This window comes from Trachinotus anak, unplaced genomic scaffold, assembly GCF_046630095.1.
Source record: "Trachinotus anak isolate AG129_WGS33_773 ecotype Australia unplaced genomic scaffold, CSIRO_AGI_Tana_v1 ptg000025l, whole genome shotgun sequence".
NCBI lineage: Eukaryota > Metazoa > Chordata > Actinopteri > Carangiformes > Carangidae > Trachinotus > Trachinotus anak.
In genome coordinates, this window is record NW_027273876.1 from 7834482 (window position 1) to 7859121 (window position 24640).

General features: G+C 39.4%; 1 protein-coding gene across 2 annotated transcripts; it reads left to right on the forward strand.

Annotated features, from left to right (window-relative positions):
• Nucleotides 1-22: 22 nt before the first annotated feature.
• On the forward strand, nucleotides 23-22137 carry LOC139609200 (poly(ADP-ribose) glycohydrolase-like). Of its 2 annotated transcripts, XM_071463485.1 has the most exons (19): nucleotides 23-134; nucleotides 824-907; nucleotides 1013-1101; nucleotides 1205-1660; nucleotides 1751-1962; nucleotides 2355-2477; nucleotides 2848-2934; nucleotides 3160-3234; nucleotides 6721-6813; nucleotides 7669-7823; nucleotides 10304-10383; nucleotides 10491-10551; nucleotides 10710-10785; nucleotides 12048-12195; nucleotides 16410-16488; nucleotides 16977-17085; nucleotides 18980-19085; nucleotides 20174-20302; nucleotides 20601-22137. In XM_071463485.1, the coding sequence occupies exons 1-19, from the start codon at nucleotides 61-63 to the stop codon at nucleotides 20774-20776; spliced, it is 2412 nt and encodes an 803-aa protein (XP_071319586.1). In that variant the 5' UTR covers nucleotides 23-60; the 3' UTR covers nucleotides 20777-22137. The 2 variants fall into 2 exon arrangements, with proteins under 2 accessions (XP_071319586.1, XP_071319585.1); XM_071463484.1 differs by having other exon boundaries at nucleotides 24-134; nucleotides 1205-1962.
• The last annotated feature ends 2503 nt before the right edge of the window (nucleotides 22138-24640 follow it).

Genomic DNA, 24640 nt, shown 5'->3' on the forward strand with positions numbered 1-24640 from the left:
TGTGGCTTAGGACAGGTAAGATACCAAGTTGGAGGCTTGGTAAAACAAACAAATAGCAAAATGTGGATTGGCAGGACTGCAAACAATTTGCGAGAGGGCGTCACAGACAGTTACAGGATAATTCAGCCTATTCTGTAAGTGTTGACTGACTGTTAAAGACTACTTGCTTTACTTCTAACGGTCACAAATGAGTGGATTTCGGGCCATATGTCGCTTCTCCATTTATCAGCATTGTTCATACAAAAACACAGTAAATATATTATAAAATCCAGCTTTTTTTAGACGGTGTCTAAATCGAAATGTGAGCATCGTTTACTATTGAAAAACTACTGCGATAAACCGAGAGGAGCTTTGGAGATATCGCGTTATTTTAGAAGTTGATACGTCACTCGCTTCACGGAAGTGTTTTGATACACAGCGGCACCATTGAATTTTAGCCAACAGTAGAAAGTATAGTTTTGCGTTTTAACATTAACCAGAGATCAACAATTGTTCCTCCTGTGTACTATAAAGCTGTCTGTATTAGAAAGCTGTCACTCTACACAGTACCTGCACAAGTGCTATTCTCAACCAGGTTGTTTTTCGGGTGTTTGAACAACCCGGTGTAGTTCAAATCTAGTTAGCACGTAAGCTAATAAGCAATGGTTAGCTATCAATCGTTTAAAGTCAGCATTTCCCTATATCACTGAGTACTAACGCTTATTAAAGTTACGTAGTCTGTCAACATTTAACTACTCGGGAAAATTTCGTCCCTGACTAAAGTACCGTTATGTTCTTCCTTTAAATAAAGAGCGTCATGTATGGCTGCATATTATGTTTTAAGATTTGCTCAAGTATTGAAGAAAGGACTGCCCAGAAGAAACGTCTGGACAAAAACTTCCCTGGTGGTGTCAGCTCAAGTGGTACTGTGAGTATACAGGCTGTATTTTTAAATCTTAAACTGCCAAGACGCAGTTCTGTCTCAAAATAATATGGACAATGTCTAATGTGTTGTTTTTCTCTTTTTATTCAGAATGACTGAACTGGCAGACTTTGAACCTTTAGCAAAGAGACTCAGAGTTGGAACCAATGCACCAACATCCCCTTCATCTTCTCTCCAAGGTAATTTGGTAATAATCAGATAATAGTCTCTATTTTATTATCTCTCTCCTTTGTAAAAAAAAAAAAAAATAAAATAAAAAAAGTGTTTTTTTTCATTCCTCAGGCCCATTTTTATGTACTAAGAGCAGAGATGATGAGACAGTAGATGAAGAAAAGAGGCAAAACAACACAGGGATGAAGATGGATATACAGCCAAAGACTGAAGCAGGTGGTTTACGACGTGTGAAGGCAAACATTTCTCATCAAAGGATCGGCCACAGACAGCAACAGAAGTTCAGAAATACTCTTGACCAGTGGTTGGTTAAGCCGAGAAAAAACCCAAATACAGATGAAGTGTGCTGCACCCAAGATGAGGTAGAAATTACAGATGACAGTGGCTTTCAAAGCACTTCAGCTGAGTCTCTGGACTGCCAAAATTCTGAAAAACCTACGGTCTCTGACATGGATGAAGAAACCCAACCCTTGACGCCACAAGACCTGGAAGAAGAAAATCCAGTGTCAGCAGCTTCCAAGGATTCTGCAGGGAGTGGGCTTTTGCAGAAACTGTCCCACAATGATGGTGGATTTGAAAAAGAAGAAATGGAAACATGCACAGCAAGCTCAGAGGGCTCTGTTAAAAACAATACCAAAATAACAGATTTCTTTTCAGGGACCTTGTCACCACGTCCACCTGTGAGACGGGGCAGGCCAGATAAGTCTCCAGAGAAGCGAGATGCAGACAAGGAGAGCTCATCTGCTGATGTCAAGCCTGACGTCAAATGGCTGGGGACGCCAATCAGTGAGCTTAACAGAATGCCTGAATGTGGCAGACGGCTTCCTCCACTGAAGGATGTTCCTGGCCAGCACACTGTGATGATAAGGGTTTGAGCAGTTCTTACTTTTTAATACTATTCACACCACTTAAGGTGCTTACGCTCCCATGTAGAACAAACACTAATATCATTGGTCAACAAAATTTTTGCAGGTTTCTGCAAAGAGTAAGAGTAGTTTTTGGCCATCTTGTGGTAATTGGTGTTCCAGTCAACAATTCATAACTTGTATTCATACCTTTTATAGATTGAATGGCTACAGGCGAAAATATTAACATATTTAAGGTTGCTGTACAGTGGCATATTATCACATCTGATAATGTGCTTTTAGTTTCTTGTAGTTTCTCACAAATGTATATTTTATTGTCAGTACAACTATTTGGTTTGCACACAAATATATTGCATGTATTAATGCCATTTTTTAAAATCCACTCCCATTGACAGACAGACCTTCTTCAGAATGGTAAAGTTCCTGTTCCATATCCTGCTAGGTTTAAGGATAGCTGGGACAATGTCCACGTCAAGATGCCCTGTTCCAGTAGTAACCTGTTTCCTGTAAAAGATGAGGTAACTGTCTAATTGTTTATTGTTGTTACAATTGTTACTACCAGTGAGGGTGATGGGATGAGCACTATGATATTTCATTGTATTGATTGTTGTTTGAAAGTATTAAAATATCACTTCATGTAATACTGTCAAGAGATTCTAAAAGTTATGGTGCTTATCCATCCAGGCAGAGGTTATAATGTTCATGTGCATGAATGAAACACAGTGAAATGGTGGAACAGAAATGTTGTGGCACAATATTTATTAAATGAATGAAATCACTGGAAGAACTGGCATAACAACATAGCAACGCAGCACTATTATTTTTTGCATTTTTAAAGCTGAACTGAATTCACCCTGCAGAGACCTAACAAAAGTTGTGCTTCCACAGGAAACTGAAGAACTGCAGAATAAGAGTCGATGGGAGCTGATCAAGGAAACTTTAAACAAGAACTTTTCAAGTCCACTGGAGTTGAAGGCAAGTTTCACATGTGTCCTTTTATTGGAAAGTCCTAATTTATTCCACTTCATGCACCCTGCACTATAGTTGCTGTTAGCGGTTTATGCCACAAGATGGCACCATGAGCCCAGAAACTGTGAGGCATAAGGCCTTTCAGAATTTGTTTTAATGCACATGTTTGGTCATTTTGATTAAAAACGTTGATTCACACCAATTTTTAATTATTGAATTTGTTTCTTACAGAATGCAGTATTGAAATACAGTGCCTCACATGCCCAGAAATGGGATTTCACAGCATTACATTTGTACTGCACTAAGGTAAGCAATATAAATATCTGCTATGTTTGCTGATCTGCACATGAATTTCACTGAACCCAGAAGTGACTGAAGTTTCAGTTGGTTTTAAAAATAGCATCTTGGGAAGAGTCATTAAATCAATACTGGCATTCAGACATGTAAACACAGATGGGAGCACATGTTGAAGATGTGAGGATGAACTGTAGACTAATGAAACATCAACTGTCCAATCATGACACTTCAGTGCCCAGCAGAAGGCTTCATAAACCAGTGTTGCTGCCTCTCACAGAGCTCAGGTTATGTGCAGATGGCTCATTAGTTTGTGATCTTCAGTTTGTGCAGGGCGCAGTGATATGAATGTTTAATTTGACACCAGATTAGATTTAGTTTAATGTAAACAGTATTTAAGTGGCATTGTGAGTCAGTATCGATAGATGGGCCTGATATCTTCATATGACCGTGTGCAGAAATTAGTCACCCCAACTGTGTAGACATTTTGTCAGAATGGTTTCTCAACTGCTTAAAAACTCAGTCATGAATTCAAACAGTACATACAGTGTAATAAGCCTTGTCATGTAGAGTGAGCAAGAGTCAAAAATAGTTTTTATTTATTTGATTTATTTGTGCATACATATCTTGTGATTTTTTCAGAAATACATAAATACATTAGAAATTCATAAGACTTAATCACAGTTAATTGAATGGGATTCATTTGTACATATTTTACCTTCTCATGCTGTTTGGTTGTTTGGAACTCTGAGGCTCTCATTATGAGGTTGTATTTTAAAGGTGTGATATATATATATATATATATATATATTATTTTATTTTTTACTGTCTTCAGCTAAGTCATTTTCTTTACAGGCCAAGGGGGAAACAGGCCTGAGTTGCATCATGATGGCCAGAGCACTGTTAGTTCACTGATCATTGCTCAGAGTTGTCAGTATCTTCTCCAGCCTCGTTTGGAGGCCATCCATCATCTGATGTCTGGATGCACTCTGCGTCATCCTGTGTAGAGAATCAGGGAGGGCTGTACTATTGTCTGGCTCATGGCGGGGATAGGAATATTCCATTTGGAGAGATGGGACATGAGTATTTCATATAAGAAATCCTGAGCCTATAAGAATAGACAAATAATAGGCTTTATTTTCCTTATCGTGACAGAGTACTTGTCCACTGTGTGCTAGATGCAATCATCTAGACTACACTAGCCACAGGTTTTATGATATCTTACATTTCAGGAAAAAAGTACATGTAATGCCAGTATGTCAAATGAGTTTCTGTCATTTTTGCACAAGAACAGTAATGGATTTCACGCAGGAGAATGTTGCAGCCCTTCAGAGGCAAAGTGGGAGGCTAGAGAAATAATTTAATCTTTTGCCAAAAGGTCACATTTAGTAACTTGTCAGAAATGAAAATGGCTGGCATTATATCCCAGAGAGCGCTTTACTCGAGCCATATGCTGTTGAATCAATTGTGTGCCGTATGTATGCCATAAATCATATTAGAATGGGACTTTTATTTCATAAAATCTGAACATGTTAAGAGGCTTTAGCCACAGGCCAAGTTTTGTTGTCAGAGCTTGATTTGGGTTGTGTCAGATCCCCTGGAATGGCAAAATAAGATTTTTGTCATTCTGCAAAATGTCAAGTACCATCAAACATATTGAAATAGAGTTGGGTTTCAAGTGAGGTGCCAATAAATGTAGCTAATTACATTAAACATTTGATCACACACTGTTTTGTTGATTGAAATGAGGACCATGTGTTGGTATCATTGATGACTGGTTCAGGAAACGGTGTATATCTTGTGTGGGTGCATGTTTGACTGTACAATTGTGGAAATGAAGTGTCACAATTGTGTGTCGTGTTAGATACCTGCAAGTAACTTTTTAATGACACATATACAGTATGTAATTGTAGCTCACACAAAATACATTTCCTTAATTTATACTGTATATTATTGCAAAGTTTACAAACAGTTCCTCTTAACCTTCTTAAAGAGGCAGTAGCAATCATGCTACACGTATAGTATTTATAATATAGTGACAGAAGTTAGACCACAGAATACAGTGTTGGTGTGTAACACCAGTTACACAGGATTCTGCATGTTCGATTTATTTCCAGTGCTACACAGTAAAACAAAGTAAAAAGGTGAAACGGCAAACAATGCAATGTAAAGTGCCCCATTTTTTACTTTGTTACTTCCCCTCCGAGATGCCGGATTGGAGACGCTGCAGCAGGACGGCTTTGAGTGTCAGAGAAAAGTAGACGTGAATGGCACAGAATGACGGGCTGGGCACCTTCATTGAATATTCATCTCAGCGATCACATCTTATGAATAACTGAAAAGCCGTTTGACGGACAGCATCACTTTCGTTCATGTCTCTTTCTCCAGCAAAGCCAGCGCTGTATTTATGGTTATGAGCACGCCAAGTGTTTTATTTTTTACATGGTCACACGTCCACAGATGCAGTCAAGCAGATTGCTTTATTGCTCAGACCTGTGGGGAATAGGAACAGGAGTGTGAGGCGCTGTGTTAAATCTACATGGGAGCTCTGGTTTCTCACTGCCCACACCCTGACACCTTGCTTGATTACTTTGTCAGTTTGGTGTGATGTACAGACCTGTATCAAGTCATACAGAGAGTTAGTTCAGTTGATTTGATGCACTGTCTTCTGCTGATTTAAAGAGCTCGGCTTATACTGCCTCAGCTATATCCACCGTCTTTCTGTCAACTGCCTTCATTTATTACGCCCATAGGAGCGGTTTATGATGTCAACCAGGTCATTACTTATGACAGTGTTTAGTCAGGCTTCCTTTGCCATAATATAAATGTTCTAGGCTAAATCACCAGTCAAGGCTCCTTGTCCTGGGAACACACTGTCCTTTCTATTTCAAACGCTTGGTCATTTGCATCTATTCCAGGAAGACTGTTTAATCAGCTGGCGTGGTCCTGCAGCCTTGATGAAATTGCTTTGTGATTGATCATTGTGACATTTTGTAGCCAATATGGGTAGTACGGTATATTGTCAAAGATATGTTAGTGCACTTAGGCAGTGTTGTGGAGTCATGGATGATTGGTATATTACTTTAATATTTGGTTCTGGTGATATTATTATTGTAGATGAGCTGTCCAACTAAAGCCGGATGTATTTTAATAATACAAAGCAATGTCTTGTCGTGTTCCCCTTTAAAGGTCCAATATGAGATAACAGTCAGCTATACAGTTTTTCATTTTTTGACAGCTGTTATACATCTGCATGCACAGTGATGTAATTTTACTAATTCTCCAAAGGAGGGTATTGCTCGTTGATGATCTGTATTGCCATTTTTCATTAAATGTTTCGCTGTAAAATTGTACATAAAGTCGCAACATTTTGATTTGGACCAGAGCCATTAATTATATCTGTCCATCTCAAACTACTCAACCCAGACAGCTAATAATGTCACAGCTGAGTTTTGTGGCAAAACAACAAACATAAACAGATCTCTTGCTCTCTCCAAGGTCCTGGAGCCTGATGCTGCTGAACATCTGTTTGGCTCCCTGCTGCCAGACATGGTGCAATTAGCACTGAGAGCATCTGAGCTCTGTACCAAGGTAACAGCCATCACTAACCAACGGACACAGACTCACTGGTCTGTGACACAATAGATCACCGCTGCAGGTTAACTCCAAAGGTCACGTCAGGACAAATAAGCTTGTGAAATGGTAGTAAAAATGGTGAGGTCAAGGCACCTGGCAATTGATAGTAATTTATCAGATGTTTTACTCTCCTTTTGGTTTTTTTGGCATGTAGATGTAGCTGAAAAAGTCTCATTAAAAAGGTTTCTGTGTATTCATTTGGCTAAGCAGCCAATCGTCTAATTTTAATTTTGTGTTAAATTTATTTTTAGTTTGATTAATTAACACTGAAAGTGGCCCAGACAAGTGAAGACATTTCCAAAGCAAACGTATTTGTGCTAAAATATTATTCAAGCATGTATGTGGCAAACTGCTGGAGACCATCACAATTAAACCTCAGTCTACACATGTGTAACGTAGAACATTCAGTTGATCTTGTTGAAAGATGCAGTCTGAGGTGGAGAGATGAAGAGATTGATATTAAAGGAAACTGAATGGATTCTTACATTTGTGCCCTACTACAACATAAAAAAATGCTAAATAACTTGCTAATTGAATTAATCATGTTTTTAGTTAGGTCATTTTCCAACATTTGGTCCATGCATGCTTGTAGCCAAGATGCATTGTTTATTTATAAATCCATAACCTTTAGGAGTAGGGATCACATGTGAGCATGAATGGACCTTGATTGTAATTATGATGGCTGATTCAAGAAGCGCGGAGTGCTTTAAAATTATTGCATTTATTCAACATGCTTCAGTATTTCATTTGGCAAATTGACAAAACAAATGATTTTGACCTTCCTCAGTTCTACTTCTGTTCCTCCTTTAGCCGATACCCCTCCTCAAGAGGGGCATGAACCACTCCATCACTATGTCTCAGGAGCAGGTGGCATGTCTGCTCGCCAACGCCTTCTTCTGCACCTTCCCACGACGCAACTCCAGGAGGTCTGAGTACTCCAACTACCCAGACATCAACTTCGTCAGGTAATTCAGGGATGTGAGACTTTGAGTCATGATGCTTTAAGTTACACAATGTAAATGATACTGCTGTGACAACTAGGTGGCACTACTGTATATGGTTTCCAAACTGATCATTTTATCATCTGGCTGGATGTTAAAGCAAGCAATATTTACATTGTACCCAGTTTTGATTACACATGTGCAAACAGTATTTTATAACGAGTGTATTGATCAGAGACAGTGATCAGTCTGACTTCCAAACACACATCAGTCACTGTTCATTGGGGCATTTTTAGAAACCACTGAGCTTTTTCATTGTGTTATTATTAGGCACTGAGCAGACCTTTCCTTTAAACCACTCTCCTTACCTGAACCAAATGTTTTGGTGTACCTTTAGTTCGAGTCACAACATTATTTACCAGCTGGGCATTCTGTCTCAAAAATTGATGTATGCAAAATGAGGAGGTAGATTCTATCTATTATATCCATCTGCAAGTTCAAGACTGAGATTCTTTTGAAATGGTTCGCTGTTAATGTTTGAATGACAAGAAGGGTACAGACAGTAAAGAAGACACTGAATAGAGGGATCACATGGGAGTCAACCGTTGTTTTAACATCTGGTCAATTATTATATATTAACTAATGTATTCGATATTATTAATTGATTCTGTTGCACACTTTTTGTTATTATTTCTTTTTCTATAAGTCTTGTAAGTTTTACCATAATAATGAATGTCTCTCTTCATGTGTAGCTCACAACCTTTTCTATCAAAATTGTGAAATATGACAGACAGGAGGGTAGAAGGGTGTATTTTTTTCAGTCCCTGCAAACTTTCACTGAGGAGATCGTCTGGGTCTGGGTCGTGTAATGCAAAATCAGTCTGCAGATCACTTCTCAGTCATGTCCCCCATCTCTGTTGGCATCATAGTGTAATTACCTAAATGGAGGCGGGAATTAGATTAACATTGACTCAGATGGCTGCCTTTGACAATGGAGAAGGCCATTGGCTGTTTTGCAGAGGACTGAAACAAAGTTCAATCGCATCAGTATTTCATTCACATAAAGGTTTTGCTGTGATTTGAAAGGAAAAGTAAGTGTCATCTTTTTAGCCTGAGGGCAACACTTGTCCTGAATCACCAATTTGGTGTGAGGCATATTTGAAATGCTTTGAAATGTTCATATTTTTTTACTTCCTTTTTAATTACATTCTTTGGAGTCCAAAATCTTTTTTTTTTTTCTTCTCTTCATTATCATTTCACAAGAATGCTCACAGGATAGGTAAAGGAAGTAAAAACAAAGCTTTTATCTGCAGATGTTCTTTTATCTCAGTGCAGATTTCTTATTTGCATTGCGATAATTGAGACTTTGTGGCAACTGAGACTTTATTTTTGCTCTGTTATTCAAAGTATTCAGCAAACTTTATTTTTTATTTTACTATGACGTGCCATTAGCTGAGTTTTCTTGTGCTGATGATACAGAAACCCGGCTGTCATACCTACTGTAGTCACTTATACCATTCTCCTGAGTTACATCATAGCTTTCTGCACATCTGTGGGGAGTATAGTGATGTTATATAATTGTGTATTAATTCCTTACTCCCCAAAGCAATGCGATATGTTACTAAAAGCCTGCTCTCGCTAGTGGCTAGCTTATGTCAAAGGCAGTTTGCCCTGAGGGCTACACAGCGTACGATTGTTTCAAGGGGCTACATTGACCCGAAAAAAAAAACAAAAAAAAAACGAATGCAGGAGTGGACTTCGATGAATGAGTTTCTCAGCCCCTGGAGGGTCCTCAGTGCATCAAGCTTTTATCATTATTTCATTTCACTCACATGAAATTACTTTCTCTTTATTGTGGCTCGTGAGGCAGTCTGTGGGGCTCTTTATAGATTTGCTCGAAAGGGAGATGGTGGATGCTTAATGCTGAAAGTTCATTCAAACCCACCAACTGCAACTCACTACCAGCAGCTTTGTGTGTGGGCGCTTGTGTGTTACTTTTCCGGTGGACTGACCTTTTGCCTCCTGAGGATGTTCCTTAAAAGGGACCAGGGCTTCTTAATGTATCCCCAAGGAGGGAGCCCTGTTTCCCCTCTCTGTTCCTTTTTTATGTGAGTGCTGTGAAGTGGCACATGAGTGTGACTCTGTGATGGCAAGCCTGGGGCAACTCCATTGTCGTAACAGTGAAGGAGCTCCTACATAATCGGCTAGTGATTGAAAGAGAAGCTGAGTGAGAGATGAACTAATTCATATCAAAAGTTAAAGCATGACTGAACTCACATGGCTAAAGTGGAGGTCTTGTTTCTCTATGGCACTGGTTGTACAGAGAGTCATTTTTCCAGGTCTTGGCTATAGCTTTTTGAGTGTAAAACTTGGTTGTTTACTGTGATGCCAGGTGTAATTTGCTTGCTTAAAAACAATGCTTTCATTTTTTATGAAAGGACCATCAAATATAGTATGATTTCAATAAGAATTTAATGAAATTCACAATTTTTCTTTGTCTTCAGGCTGTTTGAAGGGTCATCTTCAAAGAAGATTGAGAAGCTGAAAACCCTGATGTGCTATTTCAAAAGTGTCACCGAGCAAAGTAGGTATTTGGATTTCATTTTAATTTTATTTTTTTCAGTAATGCATTCTTACTGATGTAAAGTAAGATACAGCTTTGACATTGTTACTTGCCTTTTTGTTTTTCAGAGCCTGCTGGACTTGTAACATTCACACGCAAGAGTTTGGATAAACCCCTTAATTGGAAAAGGTGTAGTATATTGAACTAAAGAAAACATGATTGTTACTATTAGAAGTATTAGGAGTATGTTAATTGTTTAAGCCAGTAGAATAAATCTAGTAGGCTGTTTGGAAGCAATTAAAGATCCGTCATCTCAGAATTGGAAAACAATTTATTCTTTGTTTCAGCTCACAGACTCTGCTCACAAAGCTCCACATTACTTGTGAGGGAACCATTGAGGATGATGGTTGTGGGATGCTTCAGGTAAGATACAGAAGAGAAATGTCCCAGTAGTGTTCACTTGTGAAAAAGCAACATGATGGTGTGATTTAGAGGAACTTTAATTTGCAAAATAATAGTTTTTACTTGGAGAGATACTCCTCCTTGTGCTTGGTTCCTCTCCTCCTTTCTCCCAGCTGTAGTCAGTCACTGAGCCACTTCATTCTGGAGTCTTTCACCCAGATTGCTTACCACTGCCGAAAAGGCCTTTGAGGGAGCCTGTGACACGTCGGAGGGAGTGTGTGCTGGGACTGGGGTCGAGGCCTCTGAGCCTCCTCTGCTCAAAGTGTCGGCCATGCTTCCTGTACAGTGTCAGGATGGCCCGCTTTGCCTTTCACCTTTTGTTTGCCTCCAGTTGCCACAAGCTGACAGTTGATGTGCACACATGACCAGCTCCGGGGCACACTGCGGCCCGGATTGATGGATGCTCTGCTCTGGGTGGAGGGTGGGGGGGTGGGGGTTGCTGCTGACAGCCTGTCAAAGCAGACTTTGGAGTCTGGCTTGTTGTCCCAGAGTTGAGTGACCAGTTTGGGGAGATCTGCTGCTCACCCCTTTGCAGCCTCTTCCCGAGGTTGTGATGGGGTGGGTCTGGGCTCTTCTACAGACCAGTGAGCAACAACTGTCAGTCCTGAAATTGGATTATATGTATGTTCCACATGGCTGCTTTCTGACTAAAACAATGAGTTGCCACGTCTGTGTCTGAGCTGAAATGAAAAGATGTGTATTTTCTTTTGAATCATAAACAGACCAAAGTAAAGGAGTACATCAGTGTCACCCAAAGATCTGTGCACCAACCTGAAAGAACACAAGCAGCAAAAGATATCACAGGCATCAGTCAGCAGTCAATTTAGCAGCATGTTATGACTGGAGGGAGATGTTTACTTTGGACTGTAGGCCTGCACTCTTGTTGTGATATTTGCTACTGGCAGCAGCACACTGAAGTACTGCTCCTGGGGAGAGCTCATTTTGGCATGGGGGACAAAGGTCTGAGTAATGTGAGTACCTCAGGCAACTTTCCCAATCAGCTTGTCTGGGATTCTGTCACAAATAAAAGAAAAAGGGCTGAGACCCCTTCATGAGGTGTTTTCCTCAAGTTTGGGAAGTTACTGTATACATTTCACAGTCAAAGAAAATGTTAAGTTCATTTCAGATTATGCATGTGATTATGTTAGAGAATAAGAATACATGCATGTATGAAAAGATCCGTAGGCATGTTTTTTTCTATTCTCATCTGTCTTGATTTGCAGGTGGATTTTGCCAATCAGTTTGTGGGAGGAGGAGTCACCAGCTCTGGTCTGGTTCAAGAGGAAATCCGTTTTCTGATCAATCCCGAGCTCATTGTTTCTCGCCTCTTCACTGAAGCCTTGGATCATAACGAATGTTTGATCATCACAGGTCAGTGATCAAACTTTCTGCCACACCTTGTTAAACCATAATTTCTGCTGAAGGAGTCCTATTCTTCAATTATTCATGGTTTAGTCCGTTGATCCAGATATGATCAATAATGCCCTGGGTTTACTTTTCTCATGCTTGACCTATAATTTGACAGAAGAAACATAGTAAATGTTTCTAGTCACACACAGCATGAAGTACACATCACAAACCTTCAATTTACCCCATCCTGGCTCAGCAAGAGGCAAAAGGATGTTTGTGGCAATTGCCCTGTTTTCTGTATCTGTCTTTGTCACGTTTCCTGTTTTTTGATTGGCTGAGTTTCATCAGTCGGTAGCTGGATATTGGGCTGTCCTGATTGCACTGCTGGGTCTTTCTGTTGAGTAACTCCCACTGATTGTACTTCAGTATTGAGTGGTTGCAACAGACAAGGTTGGGAGAGGCCAGCAGACGCTCTAACAAGGTCTAGCCTTGAGGAGTCACAGCAGGAGGCTGATGACACCTGTCTGTTTTTATTCTTTTTTTTTTTTTGTCTGTACTATTGTGGCTACTTGATTACATTAGATGAAGAAGCCATGAAACCAGTGTAATATAATATAGCAGTAGCTTGTCAAAATTGAAGGAGTCCCGCACAAATCCACTTGTCATTCTACTTTAATAAAAATCCTTTAAATTAGTAATGTGTGGATTTTACTGCCGGGTTGCTAAAACTCTTGACTTTGTCTGTTTAAACAGAATTAATGAGCCCTTCATAATTATGCCATGTCTGAATATATGTTACAGCTGGCATGTATTCAGTGTATCTGTAAGAGAAAATGATAGCTTGTTGCCTTGCAGCTGTTAGAGTGCATTTAAGTCCAAAGCTCTGATACAGCAAAGTAAAAAAATCTAACTAATTATTTTGGGGCTATATAAATACACTTAACACCTTAACAGCTCATTGTGGACAGGTGTTGCCCTAAAGCAGTTTTCATCAGTATTTTTTGCTAACAATGGATCAAAGACTGTAAGGTTTCCTTATATCTACATCTACAGGTCCCCTCAGCTTTACAGAGTGTTTAAGCCTCTTTAAGTTCATTGTTTTGGTTTTACTGCATGTCTTCTTGTGTCCATACACAAGGAGATGGTTTTAAGTGAAAAAAGCTTGGACAAATTGTACATTACGTATACAGTACCAAATGGCAGATAAACAAAGTCAGCAATGAGCTAAAGATGTCATCTGCTAATTGGTCACTAACTCCTGATATGTCCCTCAGGAGCTAGTGGAAAAAGGAGAGTGAACACTGGACTTACACAAACCAGATGACCAAAGACAGGACTCCAAATGGATGCTAATATTCCTCCATATTTGCTACATGTGTAAATAAGAAACTGTTTGGTAACAAGTTCACCATTTCAGCTTCACAGCTTTATAAGGTGATAATACAGTATGCCCATTGTCTGTTTATAGCTTGTTCCAGCTGCCCTCAGGTTAGGTTACTTAGCTCTTTGTCCTAGGTTGATAACAATCTGGATTCCCAGTTTCCCATTATATGGTTATGTTATGTCATGTCATTCAAGTCCATGACTTGAACCACTGTTATAAATATTGTAATCTAAATAGATGAATATCCTTATCCTTGCATAACAAGTGGGTTGGGCTAGAACAGGAAGTAAGGCAACAGAGCCTCCGCCCTCCTGATCAACAGTCATACCACTGTATCAGATCTTCTTGCATCAGTGGAGTCACCTTCAGACTTCTAGCCAACCATCTCTCCCTCGCCTCCACTTATACCACTTAACTTTATTACTGGGGCCTAGAATTAATTATAGCTGGAAGACCTGCCCAAGACCTGCTCCGCTAATGGACTCTTCCATTCCATCATCTTTATTAAACCCTGCCCGTATCTCTTGTCCCCCCCCGTTGTAAAAGTCCAAGTCTTTGCTGCATTGTGGTCATGTGGTAAATCATATTCCCCTGTGATATGTTTTGGCATACGGTAGGGAAGCTAATGGATCTTACTTCTGCACTGAAATTTGCAAAAGTGCCCAGGCCTAATTGAATTTTCCTTGATTGCTACGTATCTGGCTGCTGTTGGGGCGGTCAAATGTATAAATAGCATCAAGGAGAAGTCATATGATTCATTGATGGCCCTACTGACCAGAAAATGCGGTGCGAGCAGGAGATTGTGGCGTAGGGATGTTTCCCTTAACGCTGCACAAAATCTTGTTGTCTTATCTACCAGCAGGAACAGTGGTTTTACATTTTTGAAAATAGTCTTCAGAGAAATCAATGGTGGACTTGAAGCTGTTTTTTTTTCTTTTTTTAATTTGAAAACTTTTATGGCAATAGTTTTATAGCATTTTACAATGAGAAGCACTGGGATCAATATTTCTTCATATGCAGATATTGACAATAATACAGAAGTAAAACAAGAGGTGCTTCTGACCTTTTACAGTCTCTGGAAAACCACAGTTTTGAGAGACTTTGTTTTGATGTATTTACACATGAATGGAACAACCTTCAGGAACATCAGGAATCATAGCTACTGATCTTTATGCAATTTTTTTTTTATTTGTAAAGAATTTCTAATAGGTAGACAAGTATTTCCCTGGCCAAGATTGATCTGCTTCCCACAACAAATCATTTTTAAATGACAAATAGGTTGCATAAAAAAAATCCAAAGCATAATTTATATTGTTCCTGAAGGTTACTCCTTTCAAATGCAAATATGGTCGATCATAGAGTTTGATATTTTTGGGGAACCAGTAAAGGTCAGATGCATGCATAGTTAACACAGAGCCATCTAGTTTGGTGGCTGTAGCATTATCTCATTGTGAAATGTACATGCTTTACATTTTTATTTTTGATTTCTAACATCACTAGAATGTTTTATCCATAAATTGGTCTAAAAATTGTGCAAGTTGCACGAGAACTCTGAGTTTAATGTAGATACAGTTGTTCCATAAGCTCTCATGGGGGTGGAGGTTGACGTGTGTGTGCGGCCAGTTGTATGATTGTAAAAAAGGTGACACTGTCATTGCAGCCCCTCAGTGTCCTCTCATAGTCTTTTGTCAACAGGGTAAAGTCTCAAAATCCAGAAGCTTCTGTGGGACTGATGCTCCTCAGTTGCTCATTTGTCTGTACTTGAGTAGAGACGTTGGTCTCACGATCACCATGACTTCTGTAGTATCTTTTAGAGCTACTGTTGTTCTGAATTAGGTACTTGAGTATCCTATTGTGTTATTGCTTATTGCAGCAGTAATTTTTCTTTTTACTTTAAATGTAAAAAAAAGTGAGAGGGAGGCTGATTATAGTGAAATGCCAAGTGGAACATGCTGTAGAGATTCCCTCCCCCCATGTGCGCCTCTTATTACCTGCTGACTAAGACCCCACTACTAATCACTTGGTTTATTCACTTTGCAGCATGAAGCAGCTCAGCAAGTGCTCTCAACAGCCAAGGTTCTAATGAGCGCTAATGAATGGGAAGTTCATTTGTGGCCTCATTTGTTTGACTGTGCGGTTGCCTCCCCACCTTCCGTTCCCCTTTTACAGGTGTTGAGTGTTCCCCTGTGGGCTGGCGGTCAGTCGTGTCGTTTTAGTGGGGGGGGGGCTAATTACTTGACCTTCCTCTTGTCAGAAGACAGCTCCTCCTGTTTCATCAGATCACATCAGGCAGAATCACTCCAGACACACCCCCTGAAAACCCTTTGTTATTAGATTAAATATTTAAATCAACTTGTATTGTGTAGGATGTTGATATTATTCTAGTTTATAGAATAATTCCCTTTCACTGTGTTTTTGCTGTTTATTTATTTGACTCTTTTTATGAAATTTTAAATATATTTACATTGTTGTTTGGTGTAAGACTACATTTAAGAGCATGTTATCAGTTATACAATATGATATTTGCCACAGTTTTTTTAGCGCAATGTATCCAGCACTAATAATGTATCAGTGGCAGTCATATTATATGTTTATAAATCTCTGTCAAACCAAAAACATGTTGATTCGAATCCTTTGGTTATTTCCCTTTAACCATTATTTCATTTAGCATCATTGGTAGCTAATTGGATTTTATGTGCCTGTTAATACAGTTCAATCTCACCTGCCTGTTCAGCTTTGATATATACAACTGGAAGTGTTCTTTATTCTTTAAACCACATTTAAAAATCAAGATTAATATGTTCATGCTTTGCAGTGGTGTGTGGCTAATTTACCTGTTTGTTATTACCAGGTACGCAGCAGTACAGTAAATACACAGGCTATGCTCAGACCTACCAATGGGGTGGCAGCAACCAGGACACGACTCCAAGGTATTTATGGCACTTAAAATGCTTAAGTTGGAGCCTAATGCTATGTTTCACCCCTTTTCTACAATCATTTTAGGCACGCTAGCAGCCGGGTTCACCTTACTGTTATGACCAAATCCAAGGAAAAACTAATGACATTTACTTTGTGTTTAATCCTAACTAGCAAATGCTAGCATCCTAACAAGCTACATTAAAATGGCCTCACAAAGAGGCTGTATTTTCTGTGGCTTTTTATTGTCCAAAGGCGATAATTTAAAGTTTTCAGTATCATGTGAATTTTGTTTTTAAAAAAATGTTAAACTTACATTCAATTCAGATATGGCTTTTAATATCTCAAAGCATGCCTTGTCAGGTTTCATGACTTTCTTTTGTCTATCTTCCTTTTTCTGACATGGATGTAGCTACAAGAAATTATTGCCCCATATCACCTGAAACCCAGATGATCTGTTTTACGTAAAACACTGCAAAATTATCTTTCTGATTTGTTTCAGAGATGGCTGGCAGAGAAGATGCACAGAGATTGTGGCCATTGATGCGCTGCAGTTCAGGAACTTTCTCGAACAGTTTAAGCCTGAGAAAATCAACCGGGAACTTAACAAGGTAATCTTGTATTTTTCCATTAATCTTAATTTTTTTTTTTTGAGCGATTTTGTTTCTTTCTCTTGTTTGTCTGTTTGGCTTCTTTAGTCTGCATGACACAAAACATGATTACTGGGCTATGCCTCTTGCCCTTGTGCTTGGGTGTCTGACATCCAAAACAAAACTTGCCAGCTCACTGGAAAACAGGTATTACTAAGTGTATGGTGAGTTTTTTTTTCTTTTGTAGACAAATGAAGTTCGTATAATTTATGGCAGTGGAAGTGTTGGGGGAAATCTACCACTGCTCTTTGGTGTTACGCTTTCATCCCCCATATTCATGTTTCTTTAACAGTGTATGGCTACAGTAATGTGATGTTTTAACTTTATTTGGCATTTCACTTCATGCTTGGTTTGCACAGATTTATTTGTTTCAATGTGAATCCATTTGGATAATCGGAAAACTGTCTCTTCACAAATGTCAGCTGAGATGACACTGACTCATGTTCACTTTTCTCAGGGTAAATATTTGAATTATAGAAGTGTCATATGTGTCTAATACAGATTGATGCATTGTCATTTATGTTGAGAATAAGCTTAATCTTATTCATTACACTGTCCATTAGGCCCAGAATGAATTTTAATCAATGTAATTGACCTCAGGGCGATAAATCACAATTATAAAATTTACATCACAGATTTTTTAAAAATAGGAATCCCTCTGTATGTGGTGTCTTCCCAGTCAAAGACGCTCATTCGTAATAGAAAATCAAGATGTTAATGTTGTCAAGTCTGCTGTCAGAGAGCATGGAGGAGTTTGACAGCTCTGACAGGGGTGTGAAGAATGCACCAACAAGAAGATCAATCCTGTTTCGAATATTGTTTAGCTAACTGTCATATCTGCCCTTTCACAGGAAGAATTTATGACTGGTCAGGGAGAGGATGTGCTCTTACAATTCAGTTTCACAACTGACTTCATCTGCAGTGTGAAAACTAATGTCCAGAGTCCCTTCAGATGTGCTACTGTTAGAAATTATTTTGACATATGTGACATATAACCCACTTGACATATGAAATGCTCTTGTACATGCACATGGATCTTGTCCGTAATGTGCAATTACTAATATGTAAAACTCACGCCAATTTCCCACTAGTTGCAGTGAAACTGAGGAAAGAGGTGTGAGGTTGCCCAATGACACAATGTTAAAAATGTATGTTTTGTCAGGCCAATCAACCTGTGTGTTCACTCAATGAGCAATATGTCGAGCACAGGCCTGGAGGCAAATGGAATTACTTTGTTGCTTGCTTTCTATATATTCCATTTACATCTGACGGTGTGGAGACGTTCTGTAGGCCTGGTTCCCATGAAACATACCAGTGATCTGGAACAGTGGGGTGATCCTAAGACCTGAGGCTCGTCAGAGCTGATTCTGGCTTTTTTGTACCAAATGACATATCATTCCCCACTCACTTTAATGGCATGGCCTCATGTGGCCGACAGTTTGATGTAATGTCACCCCAAGAAAATCAGGTTCATTCACAATTTTGATAACAGAAGGGTGCTTATTGTGAGGTAATGTCAGTGCCTGAAATATTCTCTATTTGCAACCTAGTGCATTATATTTATTTTTATTTAGAGTGTCCAAGTTCTAAACATAACATATAAAGCCTCGAAAATTCCACCAAAATGTAGTGTTTACAGCATGCATGCTGCTTTTTGCTAAAAATCATAGTGCAGTGCTTTTCCTTTAAGTAACAGCGACACTACATAATGATGAAGATTCATAGGTGGTAGCCTTTTTATCTCCTTGATCTTATGTGCATTGTGTCTGCTACAGAACTCTTGTCCTATTATATCCAAATTCTGTTTTTCTTTGTGTTTACATTTCCTTTCCTAATCTGCTGCCTCGTCATTTAGGCCTACTGTGGCTTTGCTCGCCCTGAGGAACAAAGCCAAAACCTTGCGGCAGTGGCAACAGGGAACTGGGGCTGTGGGGTTTTTGGAGGTGACACACGTCTTAAAGGTAATCACTGACGTAAAACTGCCGTCAGCAGATCTTGTGGAGAAAAGTGCTCGGATCATGTTTGCGCGCTTGGCAGTCTAAGCGGACTCTCTTCCCGGTTATAACAGAATACATTTCAGTTTGAAAGGCTCCAGCAGATCAGTGTGGGCATCCATTTGTCTTCCAGGAATGCGTTCATTTACTTAAGGCCTATTCGTCGCCTTCCTTCTATTGATCAACTGACAAAGTTAATATGTTTCATTAATAGTGAAATTGATCGGCTGCTCGAGTCCATCAATCCGTTACAGCACTTCGTCTGAGCCTTGTATCACTGTCATTGAGCAGGGAGCTTAAGGAGAGTTTATGCTAAGCGCTTGCAGTAGCAGCTCCGCTCTTCATTATTTTACCTGACTTAGCGCCCCTGTGTTGGCAAGCTATACACATCCATGCATATTTGTTAATTAGCTGAAGCAAGGTACAGCCCTCCATAGACACAATCACCTACTGTCTGCTTAATGACATGCCTCCCGGGAAGAGCTTTGTAATTCAGATGCCACTCTCCTCCTGCGTTTACCTTCTGTGACCTCACATAACCACTTATTTTTTTAATTGTCAGATCATTTTTGAAGAAAGTAGTTGTAACAGAACAGAGGAGAGAAACTGCTGAAGTGCAGACATATTCAGTTCAGCCCTTTTCTGAAAATGTTGATTCAGTTTTCCTCATTAACTTGCCACTGTCCCAACCTTCATTAATCAGCAGACGCATTTCCAGTCTGTTAAAATATTCACAGCTCTCCAGGGCCAGACCTGGCCTCCCTTTGTAACTAATCCCGAGTTCTCAGTAGGGGTGAGACCTATTCCCCCGATTATTTACCTTTTACTGTACATGCCACAGAGGCTAGTGCCGCTCACTTTTAATTGTAACATCAGCTACTAGATGACACCTCAAACCTCTGTTTATTTAACCTTTGCTGTGTTTTCACAAGTAGGAAGATTAAAGCATGTGAACAAATTTGAAGAAGCCATGTTGCAATGTAGTAAAGGCCAATCCTTCTGCTGCATTGAAACAGATTTTGTGTCAGGTTTAACACAGGCTTCTTCTCCTCCAGCTCTGCTCCAGATGCTGGCAGCTGCTGAGGCGGGCCGAGATGTAGCCTATTTCACCTTTGGTGACAGCCAGCTCATGACAGATGTCCACAACATGCACTCTTTCCTCACTCAGAGGAACATCACTGTCGGTAAGGCAAACAACCATCCAGCCTGCTTCTTGTTTAGATGCAGCTGCGCCTTTCTTATTTGTGATTTTTAGTGATTGCACTTCCAACAGTGTGGTGCATGAATTAATACTATGATTAGTTCTTTTTGTTATATATATGGAATAAAGACTTTTTAGGATTTTATTGTAATTGATGTAAACTCAAGACACAATGATATAGCTTATTCTGGATGTTGAGAACTTGTCTACATTTTCCTTGCTGTGGTATCAGTCCACTGTGGAGGCTAGACAACATTAACATCTCCTTGTCTCCGTTACAGGGGAGGTGCATGATCTCTTGGGGCAGTACTACAGCTCAGTGTGCAGGAGCTGCCTCAGTCGGCGCCCTGACGTCAGCCTCTACTCCTTCATCTACCAGCAGGTCAGCTCCTCCCCAGTGCCCAATGAATCCGACAGGCGCTCGGCCAGACAACATGTCCCCACAGACTGCCGCTAAGGTCAGGTGGCTGATGAGTCACTGTGCCTTAACTTCAGAAAGCAAAACACTTACTGGATTAAAATATTCTCAGTCTGCCTTTAGATTAATTTTTTATCTTAATGTTTTTGTTAGACAAACTTTAAATTAGCAGTACCAAATGTGGTCTTCACCACTGGCAGCCGAAAGTGAAAATCTGGCACGCACATCCTTTTCAAAAACAACGGACTTGCAGGAGGCGATTAGTTAACGACCCTGTCTGTCGCTGCAGTCCAAGCTGTGTTCATTTTGCTACTGCTGGTAATACGCCAATGGACGGAGCTTCAATATGACGCAATTGTGATTTTAATGGTGAGGCAAAGGTTGCCATCCATCTTCAGAGTTTGTCATGTAGCCTTTTTTTACACCCACACATATCCAGCCTAATTGAATTGGCTGTCAGAAATCAAGTTAAAGGAAAAGAATAACAAGATCGGGGTTTGGGAAGCTTGAAGTGGTCTACGGAAAACGGTTTGATTTTGAAAGCAGCCTGGCTCTTTGTGAAGTAATATCTTCTGCATTTATAGCAAAATTCTAGTTACGCTGATGGGTCTATGAAGACATTTCTGTGGGTTCTTTGTTGTGTGTGTGAAAACCATTCCAAAGAACCCAGTTGCACTTAGAATATTAATTAAATTTGTTTGTTTCTGTATTTTACAACTGATTTCAGATTAAATCTGTTACTAATATTTGTTAAATATGAATAAAAATTGTGGGATTTTTCTGACACATTTTGTTTTTCAAACCACCTTAATAAAAAATGGATCAGTTTTAAGTTAATGTCATATCCTAAATTTTAAAATTGCATGTATTTTATTCTGTTTGAATGGAGCAACAAATGTCAGTAATACATCTCTGAACAATCAGTATGATGGTCTCTTGTCCCATGAATGTTACAGGCTAAATGAGTTTCCATACAGCCTTGCCATTTATCTTTCCCGAGCTATTGCTTCACCCTTTCACTCACAGTTTAATAAGGTCATACCTTTTATATAAACCGTACATGACACCTCATTAAGTAAAGAGTAGATCATAGAACATCCAGTCAGAGGCGAGAGTCAGGCAGTGGGGCTCCCGTGTGATTTCTGTCTGTTGGACAAAACACAGCGCCATTTGCATCAAGAAGAAGCTGCTTGACGGAGGTCTCAAGGGTTTCACCTTTGACACTGTGTATTCAGGTTTGATGGCATTTGACACATTTTCAAGCAACATACATATTTTGTGGTATTTGTAGTCTTGTAAAATATTCTTGGCACACAATTTGACATATGTGACACTGGGTTCACAACATTAAAAGGTTGATATGTACATAAATACCATATGAAATAAAATGTAGCACCCTGTTTGATAGTGATTTAGTGTTTCTAGCCTTTTCCCGTTTACTGTTTGCTTAGTATTTCAGTGATGTGTGTGTTGACTTTTTCTCTGTGTAATTATCTAGTTACATGCTTAATGAGCTGTTATCTGTCACTTTACAGATTACCCAGTCAGCAGGAGTTTATTGACAAAATATTTTTTTAGTTGAGTGTTAAATTGGTTTTGTCCCCAGAGCGCACGGTGCTGAATGGACTCCTGGGAGCCTGTAAATGAATGAATGAATGAATGAGGTGTGGGCGTCTCTAAGCTTGGTGCTGTCTGCCTTCATGGAATCAGGACCTTAAGTAGGGGGTCTCTCTTTGTAGCTTGCTGAGTTCAAAAAAAGCCTTTGGTGGCGTCTCTCTCAAGGGGGTCCACCATAGACACACAGGGGCTTGCTACTGGATTGAGCCCTCTGCAGTGAGCCTCATGCGTGTCTTTGACCTTTTTGCTACCATCTGTCATAAAGTCATGAACACGAACAGTGTTTAGTCTTTTAAACATAATCACTCTATGGCAAGGGAGAAGTTAAGTAGATAATGCAGTTGGCATGTATTGAACAGCTTACTTTTGCCAATTAATTAAGTTATCAATGCATGATTGAAATGTTGCTTTTAACAGGGTAACTTGTTTTGTTTTTAGCAATGTTAGGGGTGTGGCGCTAGGCAGTGAGCCCTCTACTTTTCATCCAGCAGCATCAGCAGGTTAAATATTTACCTATTTAGTCAAATATCGCAACTTCTCCTGAACAGACACTCATATTTCCCAGAAGATGAATCATACAGACCTTTAGTGATCCCATGACCTCTAGCACCACCATCTGATTGACATTTTTGGGATTTTTTTAATAGCCATGAAACAAGAGAAATGGGTCATCCCTGGCTAGTGCCCCAGTGAAGAATGAAGCTTTGTGTTTACATTCCATTACTCATGAATGAAGGTACGCAGAACAATAACCCAATTGATCAATGCTATACCTCAAGTGTAGCAAAGAGAAATCCAGTTAGTTTTGTAAAACGCATTTTCTGCAACCAGAAAGTGTGTTGAAGCATGAATAAGGAAGTGGAGCTGTCGTTTCTTCCTGGCTCAAATGGCAAATTTGGTTTTGAGTTGACTTTGATGTGGAGAAACAGGGGATCAAGGACCATTTAACCAGCACAGTGTGCTCATACATTTAAACTGAGTGATCATACACATATAGCACTACAGTAATGGCCAAGTTGTCTTTAGTCTATTCTATGAATTATCAATGGACCCCAGAGATCAAACAACATGCATCAAACAGTTCATCATTAGATTCTTTTTGAAGCTGGAACAACGTTGCCATATAATTTTTCCCACTTTTGCTTTGTTTCCATCCAAGAAGGTCAACTCTGATAATGTAGGGTGCTGTATTATAAATGGGGAGGCCTATTTAAATTCATTATCAGCTATTTACTTTATATTTCCTTGTCATTTTTGATCATTAGTTGAAACTCCCTGTTGTGTTTGGAGGAGTTATGCAAGGTTCTGTTGGCCACAGATTAAAGGCATTATCAGTTGAATATTGATATGTTTGATGAAACCCTGGGAGCTGCAGCTTACATTTGTTTGGACTGAGGACATAAGACAAAAATAGGATTCGTTGTCATGAGCTCTCTTTTGCTAATTATTCATGCTATGTCCTTTCCATGATAAAATTCCTATTTTATGAAAAAAAAAAGGATGCTGCATATACACCTGGGGCATCAGGATACTTGTGGGATGCAGCTAATTTGCATTTGATTCTAATCTTGGAACATTAGTCCTGAATTATTGCCATGGTCGTCTATTGGTACCAGCAGAGATGGTTGATATGTAAAAACTCTCACTTCTAACATCTAAATAAAAAAAACAAAAAAAACTAAGCTTAAAAGTTTGATTATGCTCAATAATTTAACATCTGGGTAGGGATGAGTACATCCCTCAAGCAGTCAACGTATTTTTTCATTTTAAAACCTTTGCAGTATTACAACGCTATTACAGAAGTCACCTGTTCAGAATTAAAAATGACATTTTTGGGCTCACTCTAAAGTGGTTATATTCCTTGCCTACTCTAATTAATCTGTGCACTTTCAGTTTTCAAAGGGATTTATTAAGAAATGTTTTTCTGGCACGAGCCTCAGCACAGGTGCATCTTGTTAAAGCAGCTAGCTAGGCTAGTGGGACACAGTCAGCCGGGCGTATCGTTGAGTCTGAAGCTGCACATAAAGCCAAATGTCAAGCGGTGGTAAGGAAAAACAGTTGCAGGGTCCAAAACTGCAATAATCATTGTTATCTTGGAACAAATTACTGCCACACCCATCAATATTTTCTCCCAGCCATCAGCAAGTTTAATAAACTCCTAGTGAACCATGTTCCTCTGCAGGCAGGATGTTTGCCTCGTCATGCTGTGTGTTCTTGAAGCTTAAACATTGCTTTTCCATTAAATCAAATTTGTGCCATCACAATTTAAAAAAAAAAAAAAAATCT